The sequence below is a fragment of the Platichthys flesus genome, chromosome 11, assembly GCF_949316205.1.
Source record: "Platichthys flesus chromosome 11, fPlaFle2.1, whole genome shotgun sequence".
Taxonomy (NCBI): domain Eukaryota; kingdom Metazoa; phylum Chordata; class Actinopteri; order Pleuronectiformes; family Pleuronectidae; genus Platichthys; species Platichthys flesus.
The window spans coordinates 9,187,045-9,207,267 of record NC_084955.1 but is presented as its reverse complement, the minus strand read 5'-3'; the positions used below and the strand labels follow the sequence as shown (position 1 = coordinate 9,207,267).

General features: G+C 43.9%; 1 protein-coding gene across 1 annotated transcript; it reads left to right on the top strand.

Annotated features, from left to right (window-relative positions):
- The first annotated feature begins 1,563 nt into the window (after positions 1-1,563).
- On the top strand, positions 1,564-3,764 carry lratd2b (LRAT domain containing 2b). The gene is made up of 2 exons (XM_062399070.1): positions 1,564-1,730; positions 2,039-3,764. Exon 2 carries the CDS (start codon positions 2,226-2,228, stop codon positions 3,045-3,047), a length of 822 nt encoding a protein of 273 aa, XP_062255054.1. The 5' UTR covers positions 1,564-1,730; positions 2,039-2,225; the 3' UTR covers positions 3,048-3,764.
- The last annotated feature ends 16,459 nt before the right edge of the window (positions 3,765-20,223 follow it).

The following is a 20,223-nucleotide window of genomic DNA, read 5'->3' as shown; positions in this document are numbered from 1 at the left end:
GAGCCAATGTTGAGTCATTCATTTCTCCGCTCGGCTTCATTTTGAATTACGATGCCGTTAAACCAATCTGGTTTATTGCACGACATGTTAAGTCACAGGTAATTTTACAACAAGGTTCAATTTGTGGAAAGTACACACACACAAGCATTCACCAAATCACATTCAAAGCCATCATGCTGTTTCTTTGGAGGGAGGCAGAGCTGTAAATATCCTCAGGAATTTTGATCACATTCACACTCATCTGTCGAAAGGCTCAGAAGAGCAGGTGTAATGGCTGCCCCAAGACACTCAAAGCCTCAATGTCTGATTTGTCTGAGGAGGATTTTACCTCCCGCAGTCTCACTCACTGGCACAGGACCCCCCGGCCGAGGCTGTGAGGAAGCTGTATGCAGAGGGAGGAGATCAGCGGGACTTGCACCCTCAGCTCTGGCTTCATTTAGATATAACTGAAATACAAACATCTACAGTATGTGCTGTATATCTTCCTGTAGGATCATCCTGCATCAGCTTCCTGTGCTCACACTCATACACTGATGAATTTGGAGTTGCCCTATTTCATGCTGGAGACATTCTGAAATGTCGGAATGGGAAAGGTCCAGGTGTAAATAAGGAAATTAATAGGGAGAGCATTTCATAAGCATATACACCAACAGTTCCTTTTAAATTCAACCAAGCTGCACTAAATCTCACACTCCTGTCCCTAAATATGATTTAAAAAATCAAGATTCATGAATTTGAACCTCAGTATGTTAAAGAAAGTGAATAATAAAACAAAATCCTGGATCTGCCCCTGATCTGGATTCACACCAAGTTCCTGGTAATCCTTTCAGTGTTTTTTTGCATAATCCTGCTGGTAATTTATTCAAACTTTGATCAAAACATAACTTCCTTTGCGTAAAGGTAACATCCAGTGTTGATTAATAGAGCTGAGCCTCAGTTAATGTGTTTCTATTCAACCTTAACCATTCTCCTTTACTTTCCTTCATACAAACTGTCTAATGCTCTCTATTCATGTTGGGTTTTTTATGATTTCAAAATGTTTTGGGTTCACGTTGTAGAATTTTCATTTTGTTAATAAAAACATATGAATACATAAGGAGATAAAAGATACAATATACTTTATTAATCCCAAAGGAAATTGTTGGGCCAGCTTTTTCTCCAAGATTAGAGCAAGAGCACAATATACAATAGATTAAAATAGAATAAAACAGTATTAAGTGTGAACTAAAAATATGTACACTTTATGTATTATTGTTTCTGACCATCTCCATTTGAAATGACATGTATTCATATAACAGTACACAACTTGAGGTCACAATGTGGACTACTTTCTTCTGTTTTATATATTTGATATAATGTAATAAATGATATAGATTAAAGTAGCGTGTTATGGTTCTTACACTTCTATAACGACCTCCTATGCAAAAGGAAGACTTCCCCTGACTGACAGGTTCTCCCTCTGGTCTTAAACTGTCCTGGAGACCGGATCCTGTCAACGAGGCAGGAAAAGGCGCACTGCCGCTTTAAATGGCAACAACACCTCCCAGCAGCAGTCACTCGATCCTGGATGAGTTTCACCGCAACGCACACTGAGCCTCATACTACAGACAGAGTGTGTGCACTGCAGAGACAGACAGACAAACACACACACACACAGAGGGAGCAGAGCAGCTGAGAGCCTGTGTGTTTACTGTTCTGATGTGACCACAGGAGAGTGCGGGGAGCTGCAGGTGAGTGCTTCTGCTGACTTCACTGTGGATTGACGCGCAGATCATTCGTTATACTTCTGTGCACTTGATGAGAGACCACATCCGCTGGAGTGTGGACTGTGTCTCTCAGGAGGAATCAGAAGGTGTTTAAAAAAAAAAGAGAGAAAGCGCTCAGCTCTAGTCAAGACGGCGAGTTCCGTGGAAACTGAGCCAACAGGTGTGTCAGGTCGCACCTGTTGGGAACGCGCCGGCTACGCGTAGTAGTTCAATTCGCGGAGAGGCTTCAGTGACGAGGCAAGAGTTTTCACTTGCTTGTGTTTTCTCTCCAGGTGGTGTTCGTGTGTCTCCAGCTGGACATGGATCACTGGTGTCCGTCCTCGCCGCGGTGGATTAAGTGAAAGGACACTGCGCCTCCCTCGGTCTCTACCCCGGTGAATGTGAGCGCCGAGAGCAGGTGGATCCGGTCTCTGCGCCCAGCTCCGTTCCCCCCCCCCTCTTCATCCACCTGTCACCCTTATGGGGAACCAGGTGGAGAAACTTACGCATTTAAATTACGCAGGGGTGCCAACGTCGGACCCGAATGGCTTCGACCCGGACGACGAGGGACCGCGCATTGGCGTCTCTTACATTTTCTCCAACGACGACGACGACCAGGACGAGCACATGGACCACTACTCGTCCGACAGTGGGACGGTGAACCACGAGGAGAAGCCCTTTGACCCGCAGGACGAGGTGGAGTGCGCGATATTCTACCGGGAGGAGAGCGTGTTCGAGAGGAGCCGCGGAGCCGCGACGCACACTGCGGAGAGCCTCCTGAACAAGTGCCGACCGGGGGACCTGCTGGAGTTCGTGACCACGGGACAGTATCCGCACTGGGCCGTGTACGTCGGGGACTTCCAGGTGATTCATCTGCACCGGGCTGAGATCAAGAACAACTTCCTCAGCGATGTCAGCCAGGGCAAGAAAGGCCGGATAGTGAACGGCCTCTACAGGTACCGTGCCCTCCCGCCGGAGGTGATCGTGCGTAACGCCCGGGACTATGTGGGCTGCAGGGACCAGGAGCTGTACTGGAGGAACTCTGAGTGTTTTGCCGCCTGGTGCCGCTTTGGCAAAAGGGAGTTCAAGATCGGAGGGGAGATTCGGATCGGGAAGCAGCCGTACAGACTGAAGCTGCTGTTCTCCGAGAAGCAGCATCACGTCCTGGAGTTCCAGAGCCTGGAGGACGTGATCATGGAAAAGAGGAGGAACGATCAGATCGGGAAAGTCGCCGTGATGCAAGAGCTGGCCAACCACCTGAACGCAACACATGAAATCAAAGAGGAGCGATTTGTCAACTGAGAGTGGATGGTTTAGAGGAAAAGGTCAACAGACGTGAGGGAACATCCATGCCTTCCATTAAGACAACCGTGACCATGAGCCTGTGCGCGTGCCACACTGCAAACAGACGTCCAAGTTGGAGCAGAAGCTCTGACATCTGGAGGTGACATTTCTTCTGGTCTTAAGTGCATTAGTGAACTTCATCACAAGTGTCAAAACAAAGGTTTATTAGCATTAGAGTGAAAATCTTCCGCCCTGGTGATACATTTCCTTTTTTGTCTATAAGAGAACCGAGGTTTTACACTCCACCCGACCTTCAGTGACTTGATGGATATATTCAGAGCTGCAGTCTGGTCTGTTTTTGCAGATGAAGTGAGAATCAAATTGTCCATAATTATCTTTCTAATCCAATGAGTCTTTGCACAGAGGAGCAAACCCCCAGTGACGCACTTCCGACCAATGAGAAGAGCTTCCTCCTGTCCAGCTCAGGTGTTGGACACCGATACAGAGTGGACTGTGGCTTTTCTGGACCGTGTGTCAACGTGGAGGACGTTTCCTCTTGTGCTTTATAACTGATCATCAGACAGCTTTACCCACTATGTGACTATGTTGTGGATGGGCTCATTAGCCACGACTGTGCACTTTTAAATCGAATCATCCCTTTCAACAGTTTATTTTTTGGGATTAAATATGTTTGTATGAAGGAAAATGGAAATAAATCTATATTTGAACAGTAAAGATTTTATTTTTTATTTTTTTTAGAGAAGGGCTGTGATCCTTTACATATTTCAGCTGAAAGAGTACAGGTTATTCTATATTCAACCAAAACCCTGCATCCTTATCACAGCACTGTTTTGCACAGTGCACAGGATCTAAGAGCAGGTACAACTCCACCATCACACTCCCAGCCCCCACCCTGGAGGAGCCATGCACGGCTCTGTTCAGCTTCACCACTGCTTTTTTCTATTCTGATGTGTGACAAAGAGTGCTTAAAGCTGCTAAAGCTGCCTTTCCAGTTTTGCTCAGAATATTTGCCTCCAAGCAGCAGTTCCCCGAAAACTACTTAAAACTTTGATATTGGCATGCGTGTCAAGTTGTGTTTCAAAGTTGCTGGACATTTTGCTCTGTTACACCTCCTGACATTTTTTTGAAAGTTTAGCTGCAAGATACAAAATGTCGTCCGCCCATGTTTGGCTTTCCTTCCTTCCTAGGGAATTACAGCATTCAGAAAGGTGTGTGTTTAAGCACAAATAGGCCTTTCTGCGCCACGTTTCTACTCAGTATCTGTAAGAAAAATTAATACATATACACAGTAGCACTTCATAGAGTTAAGAGATTAAAATAGATATAAAAGTTGATGATTTATACTGTATTAGAGACAAATCGACCAATATTTTTTAAAGCAAACCACTAAGTAATGTGAAATGAAAAATGCCTGAGAAACAGTTGCAGTGTGTTCACATGCAGAGGCTGCAACGGAAATGACTGCAAGCTCTGAGGTTGTTTTGAACGGCTAGACGTCTTGATTTCTTCTTTCCTCCCTCTGTGGTTGGATGAGTACTTTGCTGTTTGTCTTCCAGTATTTGCATGGAGTTAATTCTGTTGTCGTTCAGCTGGAGGTACGGTCCCGCTGGACCCCCAAAACCAGGATCTTCATCGGGTACCAAATAATAAAGCTGATGGACCCATTAGCATTTCTTAAATCCTCTGTGGTCCACCACAGTGATGCATTGTGTCTGTGTGTGTATGGGCTGCATATTTATGATAATGTGACATCATTTTTTAGAGGCATTGGGTGAATACCCAATGTTGCTAGTGGAGTTGTGTCACTGTGAAAATTAAACCATCTTCATCATGTGTGAGAAAATTGAAATGGAATTATACTGACGTCTTGTAAAGGACATTACATTCAGTGTGATTTCCTCTGTCTGTGGTCTGTGCGTGAAGATACTGTGCAATGTGTCATAAAGACATTTAGTTAAGAAAAAAATCCATAAGGCTGTGAACTTATAAACTTTAGTCCGGTCTTATTGTGTAACTTCTATGTTAATCAAATGTCAAAGCTGCGTGGGTGACTTTTTGTATACAAAGACAAGTTTACATTCTATGTTTCACACAAAACGACAATACACAAAAACGACATGTACTCGTGTAAACCATATCAAATTTTGCAAAGCAGATTTTTTTATATGGTTGACTCTTGTGTTGTAGTATGGAGGAGCAACAGTGGAGATGTCTTGGAAACAATGACGCTCTCACCCACATTCGCTTCCTGTTTGGTTCTTCTGATCGCAACTCAACTACCAGCAGTGAAAGCAAAAGGTCGTTCACACTGTCAGTAACAGTTCCACTTCATCATCGGCCCCAGAGTCAGAATCAGAAAGCTTTATTATCGTTGCACAACACAGAACAACGAAGCAGCTGTGCAGCAAAACAATAAAACAATCCATACAAACACCTGTCCACACATGAATAATACATTACAGTGAGAAAGATAAACCAGCATATTCAGAGCATTGTAACACACACAAGCCCAGTGCACGTGAATGGTCATGTGATGTGAGTACGGGTGTGTGAGCATGGACGGGCTACAGGAGCTAAAACACTTGTGTGGACAGAGATCATTTTGGTTTTAACACACAATCTTCAAATTAAACAGTTTCAGTATGGATGGAGCCTAAATCTGTTTCCCTTTCTGTCCAGTATCATCCTGTGAAATCTGAGCCATTGTGTATCCCTGACTGAACAAGAACCACTTCACAAGAAATACCACCAGTGAGATCTGTCTCTAAACAAAAATGAGACATGGCTGGTGAGAGTGATATGTTACAAAGCCCTTTTTTACCCTGCTCCCCACACACAGAGGAAGCTATTGGTCTGACATGTCAGCTGATGGATGTGAGCCTTTCGGCGAGTCAGCCTGTCATGTTTATGCGGGACTGGAGGAGGGCCAACACCCTTCAGGCAAAACTGGCAACACTACAGAAGCCGGAGCTCAAATCAGTCCCACCTTATGTTTACAAAGAGTCCTTATCTAGAAAAACTCCTCCCCACACGCACATGTCTGAACTGAAGAGGACTGTGCTCATGGGGAGATGATATCTAACGGGGGCTAAAGGAAGAGGGAGTGTATTTCAGACGTAGCCTCGAGCCTTGCGATCGTTATCCATGAGAGACAAACACTGTGTAGCTTCAAGACGGATTATTTGAGGACAGTTTATAGTTCTAGTTAGCATTTGAACCTTAGGGTTTTAGTAGCTTATCAGTTTTCCGCCACTTCAACCTTTGCACAGACCTCGTCTCGGAGCGGCTCACGTTTTTTTTTTGCGTCAACAGACACGATTCCTCTTCAACAAATAAAGAAAACAAACGGCTGTTGGGAGAGAGGGTGCACTTGTAAGATAAGATAGTGAAACAGATTACACCAGCCTTTTATTAGGAGTGGCATGTTGGATATTTCAATTATTCCTGGAGACCGGGTTGGGCAACATCAGGATAGTCTTTGAAAACTGGGCCATTTTTCCCCTCCTGATAATGGTTGTAAAAAGTAAAAATTTGTTTCCTCACCTTCAAACCCATTTGGCAGAGACAGGGGCCGAGTGCTGTGGGGTTTACTTAGTCAGGTCACTTCCACAGGCCCACTCACCTGAATCATGTTTATGTCTGTGTTTGGAGAGACAGCTCCATTTCCTGTGAGGATAATGAACCTCCCCGAACCCTTGTAACTATATAATTAACTGCACTCTATTCATTAGCGATCATTGATCACACACAACTTTCTTATTTCCACACTCTACTGAAAACTTTTATTTCTTCTAATGCCCACCCTGCACCAGGTTAATAATTAATATGGGGCTCCCACCAGTTTGGCTCGGACTTCGCTGTTTACTGTTCCTCTCAGACTGGCGCTGCGTTCTGGTTCTTTCTTGTCCCGACAAGGGATGACTGTTTGTTTTTACAGCTGCACAATGGCAAAGTCCATTCCCACCTGGTAACATGGACTTCTAGGATCCAAAGCTACATTCCCACAAAGCCAACTTTTTACACTGTTTCTGCTTTGCCTGCTTACTTTTCAACGACAACAATTGTATTAAGTCTGCATGCTACGGCACAAACAGACAAGTGACCAATGTTCTCGTCCTTCATTGGGGTTTCTTTTTCACCTCTACTTGACAAATGTGTTTTCGGAGGAGCGGGTGTCAGGCTGTGAAGGTAAAGCCCATTGTTAAAAGCCGGACCTGGTAAATTGCTTTGCTCAGAAATGATCGCTTTGAAGAAATTGTGAGGGTTGAAAGGAAATAACAAGGAAACAAGAATACAAAATGATGTTGCACATCAGGCCGGATGACGATTCAAGACATCAGGATAGCTGTGTAACACGGTGTAAGAATATCCTTGATTTGACCCTTTTGCCTGCAGGAAGAGAACAAGTTCTTACTTCTTAGATAGACAGGAGCTGAAGAGAGAGCGTTTCAGAATGGAATCAGGCTCTATTCTAGTTTGAGCTGCCGTGTGCGGTCAGCCGGGGCTGTCTGGTTTATATAAGCACGGCCAGACAATAGGGAAGGGCTCGGGGAAACCTTCAATTGACTTACACTGTTTGTTAGGATGGGGATGAACGGAAGAGAGAAAGAAAGACAGACAGACAGACAGACAGACAGACAGACAGACAGACAGACAGACAGACAGACAGACAGACAGACAGACAGACAGACAGACAGACAGACAGACAGACAGAGAAAGAAAGAAGTTACATACTACCTGAGAGAGGAAAACTTTAATAGACTAACACTGTTTGTTCAGGTTGTGATGGAAGGAAGAGAGAAAGAAAAGAAAGAGAGAGAGAGAGAGAGAGAGAGGGACGAAGGAAAGAAGAAAGGAAGGATGAGAGAGAGAGAGAGAGGGGGAGCGAGAGGAAGAAAGAAAGAAAGAAAGAAAGAAAGAAAGAAAGAAAGAAAGAAAGAAAGAAGAAGAGTTATGAGCCGAGAGAGGGAGCAGAAATGAGAGTAGTTATTAAACTCACACACTTGAAGTGAGATGTGACTGAGAGTGTTTGTGTTCCAGTGCTCTGACCTGTTTGTCACTTCAGTTATTTATGGCAGCCTGATTCAATAACTATCAGCGTTCATCTCGTCCTGAGTCCTCCCAGCATCCTGACCTGCAGCCTTGTCAGCTCCACTCCCCAGCTCTGTGCTGGTTACCACCCATTAACAAAGGGGGGAAATATAGGAAAATTACATTTTAAGTGGGTCTAATTATGCTGATGATGGACCTTTTGCTATGGACGAGGTTAACTACGCAGAGAAATAGATCTGACTCAATTGAGCTCCTTCTCAGTTGTTATCCTTTACTCAGCTCTTGTTTTGTTACTATTGTATAATTCACCTACATTACATTTGAATCAATTCAGTACCAGTGTGAGTACTATTGTGTATCAGTACCCGACGGTATTTTTTCCCATACTTTTCTCTCTCTGTAATACCAGAAATGGTAATAACGTAAAAATAGATTGAATAGACACAACAGGAGGTGTCTGTTCAGCTTTATATTTAGTGTTTGTAGTTTACATAACTAATACTACAGACTGTGTTGTCTCCTTTAACTTCGAAAAGAGGAATCACACTTGAGACTCCTTTTGGCTCACCACTGCCTCTGATTACCGACACCGGAGCATGATGGACACATTCCAAGAAATGTAGCATTGGATGCCCCGCAGATACTCTAGCACACACGTACCAATGCGTATAACACTTACAGAGATTCCACTTTTACCCAGATGATTAGACTTGCTTTCTTACCGATTGATTCAACATGAATCGGTGCTCGGTTGTACCCGTGAAAGACCCAACCCGATGTACATCTATGTGCATTGTATCACGCAATATCCCTAAATATATAACCAGGTTCAGACCACGAAAGACAGCAGCAATAAAGAACCCCACTCTGACACTCTGGGAGATTTTGTGTGCAGTGCACTTTACCTGGCAGCAAGAGTCGTAATCCCCCTGAGCGTCTCTTCTCTGACAATTAATAGAGCCTACCCTCGCGGCTGTCTTTTCAACCCTTCCTCCCAGATCTCAGAGAATCAAATTAGCGCTCATCAACTTTCTTGCTCTTCTTCTATTTGAATTCCGTACTGCGCACCTGTGCTCTGCCAGTGTGATTGTCAGGGATGGAGCTGTGTTTTCTTATGCCTTTCCCAAAAATGTAAATAAAAGGTAATCTGTATTCTAATGTACTTTCCCCCCTTTCTTCTTTGCCTCCTTTCTCTGTTGTCTTCCTCCTTGCTTAGTTTTATTTCGAGTTGTTTCAGCTCACTCGTTTGATCTGACATTTCCACCATCAATTGCATATTTAGATGACTGGATCTGGTTTAGAGAAATAATGTCTTTACTGTGCGCCACAGAGAAGAGGAAGCACTTTAAACAGTGACTGACGACGGAGTCATGATCATTGTCGTGTGTGTGTCTTTGCATTGAATATAAAGTCCAGTTAGCTTAGCATAAAAATACTAGAGACTGAGGGAAACCCTAGGCCCAAGGTAACAAAAACTCTACTACTTTTCTAGAGGTAATTCATTAACATGCTGGAGCTTATTTGTTATAGCACGAAAACAAAGCTTTAAAAAACAACCATTTGTGGTTTTACAGGCAGGTATGCCTATTATTCCTCGGTGCAGTTTCGTGGTGTTGTCCTCTGCAGATTGTCTGATAACCTCACAGTGACTCAACATGAAGCTATAGAGCCAGCAGGCGATGAGCTTGATAATGGCTCATTTGGAATTTGAGGATGATAATGTTGGTGCGATTGTGCTACACCGAAAACGTGTCAGATGCTTAGACATATTTTTTACTGTGGCCCTGAGAGCTCAACACACAAACACGTGTAAATAGACACAACACGTGCCAATAGAGAAATGTCACAACACGTGTGGCAAACAGGAAACTGCAAATACTCAACCAATTACTCACAACACTAACAAATACCTAAAACTCAACCAAATATTCACAACACTACCAGATACTCACAACATTACCAATAACTCACAACACAACCAATTATTCACAACAGTGCCAAATTCTAACAACACTACCAGATATTCACAACACAACCAAATACTCATTTAACGACCAAATATTCAGAACACAACCATATTCATACAGCACGTCAAAAATACTCACACCACTACCAATTACTCAGAACACTACTAAATACTCACAACACAACCAAATACTCACACCTCAACCGATTACTCACAACTCCATCAATTACTCACAACTCAACCGAAAACTCACAACAATATCAAATTTTCCACCTATGAATTGTTGTGCCCACTCTGCAGATGACTAAGACAATTATTAACCTGACTGCTAATACAAATCGGCCTTAACTCTCCATCATGTTACATTTTGTTACGAGGAGGCCAAATAAAATGGTAAGATACTGCACCCAGAACTGCCTCTGGTGTTGGTGCTGCATATAGCAGCCATTGATCAGATTAGAAGAAAACTGTACATTTACCTGTAAGATAATGCAATGTAACATTTAAGCACATCCGATAGTGCCTGGGGATCAAAATCCTGCTGAATGGACAAAAGGTCTGCATGTTGTCTAGAAAAGGTTATAATCAGAGCAACATTTTATCTCTCTCTCTCTGTGCAACTTAACCTTTGCTCAGTGACACCCCCCCCCCATGGAAATGGAAGTATTAGAGTGGGAGTGTGAAAGACACTGAGAACATCCTTATGCGCTTGTGGTCACGCACACCTGAGAGTTCCCTGTGTGTGTGTGTGTGTGTGTGTGTGTGTGTGTGTGTGTGTGTGCGTGTGCGTGTGCGTGTGCGTGTGTGTGTGTGTGTGTGTTCGATGTGGAACTAGTGGGTGGCGGAGTAGCAGAGGTCGGGCCCGGCAGGCTGGATGTTGCCTGCTAATAATGAGACGCTGCTGGATCTAATGGAGGCAAAGCCAATTTAGACTCACTCAGTGGCCTTCTGATATCAGCACATTGACCAGATTGATGAGAACTCAAAGACAATCTGCTGTGCATCGGCATTAGAAGATCTGGAATTAGCTCGGCCTAGACGGCCTTAGGAGGGAAACAAAACAAAAACGGGCAGAGGACGGCATGGCAACAGGACGGGAATTTACCAAAGGAAATGCGGATATATGTCCTCTCCAAGAAACTGTCCAATTAAACCTTTTGTTTTGACACACTCACACATCCCACACAAACATGCACTCACCCTAACCTGAGCCATGTGTGCTCTGCATGTTGTTTTAAAGCGGAACTGTGCTCGGCTCCACTTTGCTTGGGGAGATTTGTCACAGTAACAAATCTTAGCAGGGTAATTGCAGCATCCCAGAGATCTATCAGTCTCCCATGTGTACCGCAGTTTATTGCCTCATAATTATGAGACTAATTACGGAGATGTATTACAACCCCCCGTGTGCAAAGATATACATGTGCGCGCACAATTCACACACACACAAGCGCGCGCACACACATCAATCAGAAATACTGTAGCCGATGATTAAAATCTCAATTTGAAAATGGGAGGCGGTCATAACTACACACCACCACCCGTCTGGGTGTGGTGGTTTTGCTCTGAAGCCAATGCTTCACTTATGTTCTCAGGTTGAGATTCATTGTCAACAAAGCACTTGGTTCCATTTATAACAAAGCGCGTTGATGGCAAAGAAGCAATTTAGTGGCGTTTAGATTCCTCACACTCTCACATCCATACTACAAAGAAACAAAAGCCGTCATTGTATTTGCAGTTTCACATTGGAGAGTTTATTCCTCTAAATTAAGGTCAAACCAAGTCTTTTTCTTCTCCCATGCACGTCTCACCAAGAGGATAGTGAAGCGTGGTGGGACCGCAACAAGAAGCTCAATAATTGCAACAAGGCTCTTCTGTGTAACATCAATCAGGAAACAAGAGGAATAGTAAATGAATGCGACTTCATATAAAGAGTATTATACTCCTGGTTCCTCAGGCGTAATACAGCAGATTATACATTCTTTGTTTGTTCAGAGGTGAGACGGGGAAGAGGAGGCACACACACACACACAAAAACACACACACACAGCTGCGCAGACACACACACACACACACACACACACACCCACACACACACACACACACACACCATTCCTGGAGATCTCAGGGGATGCTGAGGACAATGGTGGGATACTGTACTCAAGGATGAGGTGTGGCTCCTGCGGCCCAGCAGGACTCGGACAGTTTTTGTCTTTGCCCAGTGGGAGGCAGGAACCTCTGTGCGCCAAACTAATATCCATGACTACCTGGATGTGAGTCGCCGGACCAAGTCCACATTGGGAGGAAGAAAATAACAATTAAAAGCCCCACCTAGCTTCTGTTTTTGTTTGCACTCGGACTTGGAAATAAAACGATATGACCTTGTGTATGTTGTTTGTGATGGTCTGACATCATGGACCCTCTTTCCAAGAACTCCTCATGCCGAACCCACAGAGTGAGAGACTGCTAAGAGAGCAAGCTGAGCTCCACTGCGGATGCAAATTTGCTTTCATTAAACTTTGACTGAAGTTCATCAAACGACATTCTGCCCCCTCAGCAAATCGTGTTGTGCTCTTGATCGCTGTAGCAGTGAACCAGTGATAAGTAGTTAACTCTTTCATGATAAAGACTCCATCAGTGCAACGCCCAGAGTTCTGGGGAGGCGGAGGAGGAGGAAGATGATAACTCCATGTTCCTAAACAAAAAGGCAGGCTTATCTCCCCGTGCCTTCCCGTCCAGGATATCCCATTTATCTCAGGAGCCCTGTCATTATCCTGGCGGCTGCACTGGGATGTTTCTAGTCTCACAGTTTGTGCAAATTCTCGGGAAACTTTCACTTCTCTGTGGCGTTTCCGAAAAACCGTCTCAGCTCACAAGTTCATCTCAGTTTTGGTTGTGTTGTGAGCCACTTAGAGCAAAGGTTATCTCGGTGCCAAATCCCTGCAGTGGCTGTGCAGACTGGCTGATGGGGCTGTGCCTATCTGAAGGCATGGTGTGTTTACCGGAGGAAAGCTCGGCAATTTCCTTTTTTAAAAAAACAACACACAGCCCGCTGGCCACTAGAATCACCCGGTGTCTGAGTGCTGGATTGGATGCACGTATCCCAGCATCACACCCACAATGAATCTTGTTCTGTTATCCTCACACAAAAAAAGCACACAAATATTCAAATTCCTGTTTGGCATTTTCACCACGACTTTCAGATGAATAATTCACACCTAACGTTCAGAGGGTGGCATGAATTGAGCATACACCAGTCTGCGGCGGCCATTTCTGTCTGGTTTGCTGTGCTTTATGTCGAATGATCAACAGACAGGCGCTCGGCCTCTTTGGCCCGCCTCTCGCTGACTTTTAATGTATGTACGGGGAATGTATGCTCATTGAAAAGGGTCAGGCTGAATTTGAATACAAACACAGCCCCTAGCAACTTCTCCTTCTCCCTCTCTCTGGCCATTCATTAATGATATCTATAGCCCTTTAAGCCCTTCATGAGTGTTGCTGGAGTGTCGGGAAGCTCTCTAATCCCCGCGTTGCTCTTTATTCTGCCCATGACGCTCATCCCCTCTGTGTCAGATCCTGAAACCTTGTTAATCCCCTGGTGGCATTGGGCGCAGGGCCCCAGCTGTCGGCTCCCATGCTGCGCCGCTTCGTGCCCGGCTAATTTGTGGCCCTGCTTGGGATGCTATTGATGTCACCCTGACCTATCTGGTCCAATAACTTTTTTTTCCAATCTCTCGCCCTTTCCCACTGCCTCCTTTCTCTGTCTCTCTCCTGGATGATGATGAAACTCCCGGCTGGCACCAAGTGAACGCTTTTTGTTCCCTCTGTTGAATAAAGAGTAAATGTCCTTTCCCTCTGTGCCTGCACATTACAAATCTGCCACCGAGCCCCTCGTCCCGTCCACAAAGAACTGAACGGACGGGCAGCAGAGGAGGTGGAGATAGATGCAGCGCAGAGGGCGATTCAAACTAAACGGCCGAGAGCACACAGACTAAGCATTTGAATGATGGCAAATTAAGAATCCACAAGTTCAATTAAGAGGGCTTAACAATGCATCAGTATGCAGGCCAGCTCTCTCCGAGTTATTTTAATGAGGAGGAGGAGGAGGTGGGAAGGAGCAGACAGGGAAGGCTAGAGGCTGAGGGTGTGGGGGAGTGATTAGCACTGTTTTCTTTCTTCCTAAAGCTCCTCTGAGCAGCTCAGCAGAGCGGTGGGCCGCAGGAGGATTGTGGACACCTCCGTGTCGCCCACCCAGACTAACGCCACCCGCCTGGCACGCGGTGGGTGAGAGGAAGTGTGGACGCTTGAGAAGCTGCATCGGTGGAGATTATCACCTGAGGTGTGACTGAAGTGTTTGGATCATTGTGAAGAGGAACAAGTCTGAATTAAAGTTTTGTAAAAGTTCTCTAGCATGACCATATGTAAACACTCACAGAGGAATAGTTAAACATGTTGGGAGAATAATTCATCAGCTTTTTTTCTATGATCATGATCATAGATCAGCAACTAGCTTAGTTTAGCATTTCTTTGCAGGGCATCTGTATAATCTAGATCCTTTGGCAATCTAACTGTGACGACTGGGAACTCTAAGTGCCTGGCTTCTGTCCACCAGGAAATAATTACAGAGCAAACAACTCCACCTACAAAAAGCATTTCTAATTTTGAAGCGAGGCACTAAGTAAACAAGATACAACCACAATCTGAGAACGCTGGTCACAAAAGTAGTATTTCTGAACGTCATAGAAAACCAGGCTAATGATCTTTTCTTCTATTTAAAGGTGATATAGTATTAAATGCAGCTGGTCAGAGGGAGCAACTGGAAATGACACATGTGTAAAAGGTCCCTGGATGGATACTAAGCATCACAGCCCTAATGGATAACGTTAAGTAAGTTAAGGTTTTATATATAAAAGTATTGGAGTTATATTTACAATCCTTCTTTGAAATGTGGGGAAAGAAGCATGAAATAGTATTCAAAAGTATAAGCAACTCGAAAAGAGCTGTGACAATAAAAAAAAATTGGAAACTTTGACTAAATATAGTTTTTAACTGTTCCCTATTGTATGGGTCTATAACATCTAGAGCCTGATCATCCATCAATCAATGAACAAATCAGAATTTTATTTTATTTTATTTCCATTCATTCTAACACTGATGAGCTACAGGGGCGGGGGCACTGGCACTGGCCCCAGCTGAAATCTCATTGGCCCCCTCAGTGCCCCTGCCCTGTCAGTATAAAGTAAGCCAGCCACTTGCCAACAATGCAAACAATAAATAGTAGTATTTTTTTTTATAAGTTAATAGGAGCTTGAACAAGGAACAATTTTCAAAATAGATACATTGATGTGTAGCTTAACTCAAAGCTACAGAGCTAACAGTTAACAAGGAGTGACTTAAAAGTGCACTTTACTTAATCAGGAATTGTACATGGATGTTGGAAGTATAAATTAAAACTCTGTGTAAATTGTGGCTAGATCTGCTACTGCAACGCTAACTTCTAACAGCTGTACCTTTATTCACACTTTATTTCCATTTATGTCACAACCAAAATGCTTGCATACTTCTAAGATTATTTGGTGTAAGTGGACATTCGATGGGATGATTACAGATTCATTTTCTATTTCGAACAAATAACACATTGACGATTGCATTGACAGCCCCAGAATGTACAACCATTTGTGGAGCACATGAGGCTTTAAAGGGGCCTTGTTTACTCAGTAAAATTTTTTGTCTCCCAGAACATTTAAGTGAATTGAAAAGAATTCGGAGAGACTATAGAGAAGGGAAAGACAAAGGCAGCAGTGGCAGATGAATAGTGTCCGTTGAAGAAAGAGCAGAGAAGTGGAGGCGAGAACAGTCCAAGAGAAAAAGAGGCGGATTAGAGGAAAGAGAAACGCTAATACAGAGGCAGAGAAAGACCCAACTGATGATAGCAGAGAAAATTGGAGTTTAGAGCCCCGAGCTGAGACACTGGGAGACGGGATGTGGAGCTGACCCCGTTCCCAACTCCTCTCGGCGTGGCCTCATCGATGTGACACGCATTACCATCGCGGCTCTTGTCGCTAGCCCCGCCGTCCCTTCCCGCCACCGTTGTCTCTCCAGCGCTAGTCATGATCGCAGCCTCCCTCGAACACGCAGAGCCAAACCCCACGGGACGCTCTCCCTGTCATCCCCCGACCCACTGTCACAAAGATAAATAAGAGAAAAGAAGTCAGTACGAATTTTCCAACAGTCATTCTCCGCTGTCGGATTTTTCCACACAGTTTCTCCGCTCCTCTGTGAGGCTGTGGGTTTATCTGGCTATTCGAGGTCGAGGTGGAGTTTTTACAGGTCAGGTACCCGGTGGCAGAACGATAGTTAGGGGGAAAAAAGGATTATAACGGTGACACGAATCATTTAGTTTGCAGAGAGTGTGAACCCATGGCACAGGTGTCAGATCCCATTCGGCTGAAGAGACCATGGCTAGAGAGGAGACGGGGAGAGAGTACATTATGAGGAGATTTAAACCACACCAATGTCTGAAAAGCCCCAAAGTTTTTTTTCCTGTTAATTTGGGTTGGGTGCAGGCTATGCAGACACACCATTAAATGAACTTGTTCACTCTCTCTTTTGGTACGAGCATTTCACAAATGGAACCAGCTCATAGACCAGTAAAGACCCAAATTATGTCTCCACATCAGTGTAATTTCAACCATCGCTCTATGGGAGAGGATTTTTTGTCTCTCCTTCCACTTTGTTGGAGGGAAATTGGGACATGTGTGTGTTAACAAGAGTTTGTAATTTCTATGCACCAAGTATCTTGTCTGTGTTTGAAAACCCAAAGCAAGAACATGGTTCTGCTCACAGTCAGAGGGGAAGCAGACAGAGAAAGAGAAGGCTTTAAACAGACTTGGTATGAATTCATGAAGCTGACAGATGGAGATCGTGAGAAAATTACTGGGAGACAAATTGACGGAGACAAATGTGGACTCTGTGGTAAAAGAACACTTATGTTTCCCATTGAGCGTGGTGGGAAGTTAACTCTACCAGTCAGACTGACTCTACCCTGTTAGTTGAAATCAAATGTCTGCCTGTATAATTATGGCTGTTTGCATAACATTGACCTTCACCAGCTCCTATGCCAAAGAGGTTATGTTTTTTTTTGTTTGTTTGTTTGTTTTTCTGTTAGGTAGCACGATCACGCAAAAACTACATAACACATTTCCACCAAATTTAGTGGAAGAATGTGTAAAAATGTGTAAGAAGCCATTCGATTTGGATACGGATCCTTGTATTTTCTTTCTCTGTCTTTCTCATTATGAGATTGGGTGCTTTACATTTTCCTTAATTTCTCAGAGAATATTTCATGGAACTTGATGAAAACAATCTGACATGTTAAGGGAACTAATATTATATGTTTTCTTCAATGTGGTTTCATAAGGGGAATGTTAGGCCTTGGCAGAGGTATGCATGATACTGGGTGGCATTCTTTAAAGGAGTTTGTTTTAACAATTTCGAAGAAACCTGGCAGCTGTTGACAACTTTTAAGATGGAATGTTTTCCTGCACGCAACTTAATTGGTGCACAATGTAATATTCGTAGATATTAAATATGACAACTTTGTCTATTCCAGTTGTTTTTGTTATCTGGATCTAATGAATTAAAAGAACAATGTGACATGTTAAGGGAACCAATAATTATGATATAAAAATCTGGATCAAGGGAATTTAAATGTGGTTTAAAAAAAGGGAACTGTTGTGCCTTGGTGGACGTATATACTCTCATGAGTGCTATTCTGGTTCTCTCAGGGATTAATAGTATCTCTGTAAAGTTTAATTTAAACCTAACTATCTGAAAATTGTATATTATCTAAATCTGACGGAATATAGTTGTTGAAGACTTTAAAACAGTTTGGAAAATCTCACTTTTTGACAAAACACAATCTTCTACATTTTAAGCAGTCGTCCCTAAAAAATAACAACAGCTCTGTGCTACTGTCCGGTCTGCTACTGTCTTCTGAAAGAAAGTATTATGTGCACCAGAGTTCACACAAAGTTTGAGTGAGAGATTATGGAGGAGCCTGCAATGCCGGAGTGCACAAGGTTATGAGTTAATTCCTCTGCAGCAGCGAGCTCATGAGTCTTGTTGATGATGTGCAAATAAGCAAACAATGTGACGCATGTGTGCATGTGCAACAAGGCAGAACAACTGAGCCACAGCATGTGCACATGTACGTATGTTCTTATTCACTGCTACATGGCTTCTCACAGACTCAACTTCCAGCAAGGTAGAGTCTACAATATTTAGTGTTGAACAGTTTAGTTGCCAATTTGTGGCTACAGCCCTAGAATGAAATAATGTTTGGTTCTGATATAAAATCAGATTGCAAATTTAATGGACACCCTGCAGCACACTTCATGTAAACACAGTGAGATCTGTCTTGGATCGACCCTGGATTTACTTTATGTTAATGGGAGGTTCTTTGACACCAGAGCACTAATAACACACAGAGGTGTTGCACCATTGCTGGGAGAGAAACCCCAGGGCAGGCTTATGCCCTGGATTTATATGAGGATCTCCAGCGGGGTGCAGTGGATGATTGGCATCGCCCCCTTCAGGCCCTTTCATCCTGACCCGGCAGCACCGTGCACGTGGTGGAACGGTAGCCAGAGCTGTTGCCCCGACAACTGATCACAGGATTACAGGTTGGCAAAAAGAGGGGGAGGGAGAGAGTGAAAGGGAGAAGGAAGGAGGGAGGGAGGGAAGGAGTAAGTGTTTGGATCAATGGTCTTCAATCCAGGGGTGCTGCTTGGTTTTTCATTTTGGGCAGTTAATGAAGGAGCGTCTGAGAGGGGACGCAAGGTGAACGCTATTAACTGACTGGTTGGAGAGAAAACCATCAGGGCTCAGTGGACTGTGAGCTGAAATTTGGAAACTGCTGGTTTGAACTGTGAATGTTTTCTTAATGAGAATGCATGTAGCTTTATTCTGTGTATTCTCTTATTGCGATGCACCATATTGTGTCGTGAAGAGAAAGCTGAAGCACAAACAGTCTGTCGGTTCAACTAACGCCACCAACTGTTCACTGGTTTCTTCCTTCCCAGTTCAGGGCCCTCAGATCAGGTTGTTTATGGCTCAGTTGTGCTTCTCCTTATGTAACAAGACTGTCAATTTTAATAAGGGGAATTGTGATTGTTTGCGATCTTTCCCTCAATAACAAATGACAGCATGCTGTATGCTCCAATGCTAACTTTTCTATATTGTTTTAATGCCGTTTCATAGTGACATCATCTTTAATATACCACAGGATGACAAATATGGCAGTTGCTCCTCAGTGTTGGTGTGAATGTAACTTGGGAGGTTATCTGTCTTCATTGCGACTTTTTTTATTTCCCTAACTATGATATGTGTTGCATTTAAACTGGGTACAATGCTTTGGTTTTTCATATTGCACTCATATTCAGCCACAAAACCTAACAGAGGCAGTGAGACTCCTTCCCAGAGCAGATTGTATGACAAAAAAAGATCCTGTCTCGATGATGCAAACAGATATTGAGCTACCTTTATAACAATTGCTTTTGTTTGATGTTCTGATTGGCTTATTTTCGTATCTGGTAGCTGTCCTTGGACTCCCTCTGACTGAGGGTTTGCCATATAGTGAAATCCCAGTCCAGACCTGTACAGTTCCCAATATAGGTGTCAAAGAAAATGAAATGCACCAGCACACCGGTCCCCCTTCCGACACAACCATCCCCTGATATCCAGTTAAGGAGCCTCTCCTCGTCTCTGTTTGACTCCATGTAGACCACACCATCAGACTACGGGCTGCGGTAGACTTGAATGTAATGTCTTCAAGGGAGAGAGAACACTCGCTACTGCTGCTGCATATTAAAAAAAGCCAGAGCTATTCTGTGCGAGTGAGACATGTCTTTATTCATCATCAGGGGCTCCGCAGAGACACAAATGGCTTTAGGCTGGCAGCAGCGTGGTGGGAGCGTGAGTTGCTATCTGACTGACTGATCGTTTTTAATAATCCTCACCCCCAGTGCACCCATTCGTCCATATTTAACCAGGGAGATGTGGAGAGTGGACCAGTATTTCTCTGTTTTTTCTATTAACCTAAAACAAGGACAAGTGTGTCATTATTTGTGGAAACAAGGGGGAGGCGATGCTCTGTCA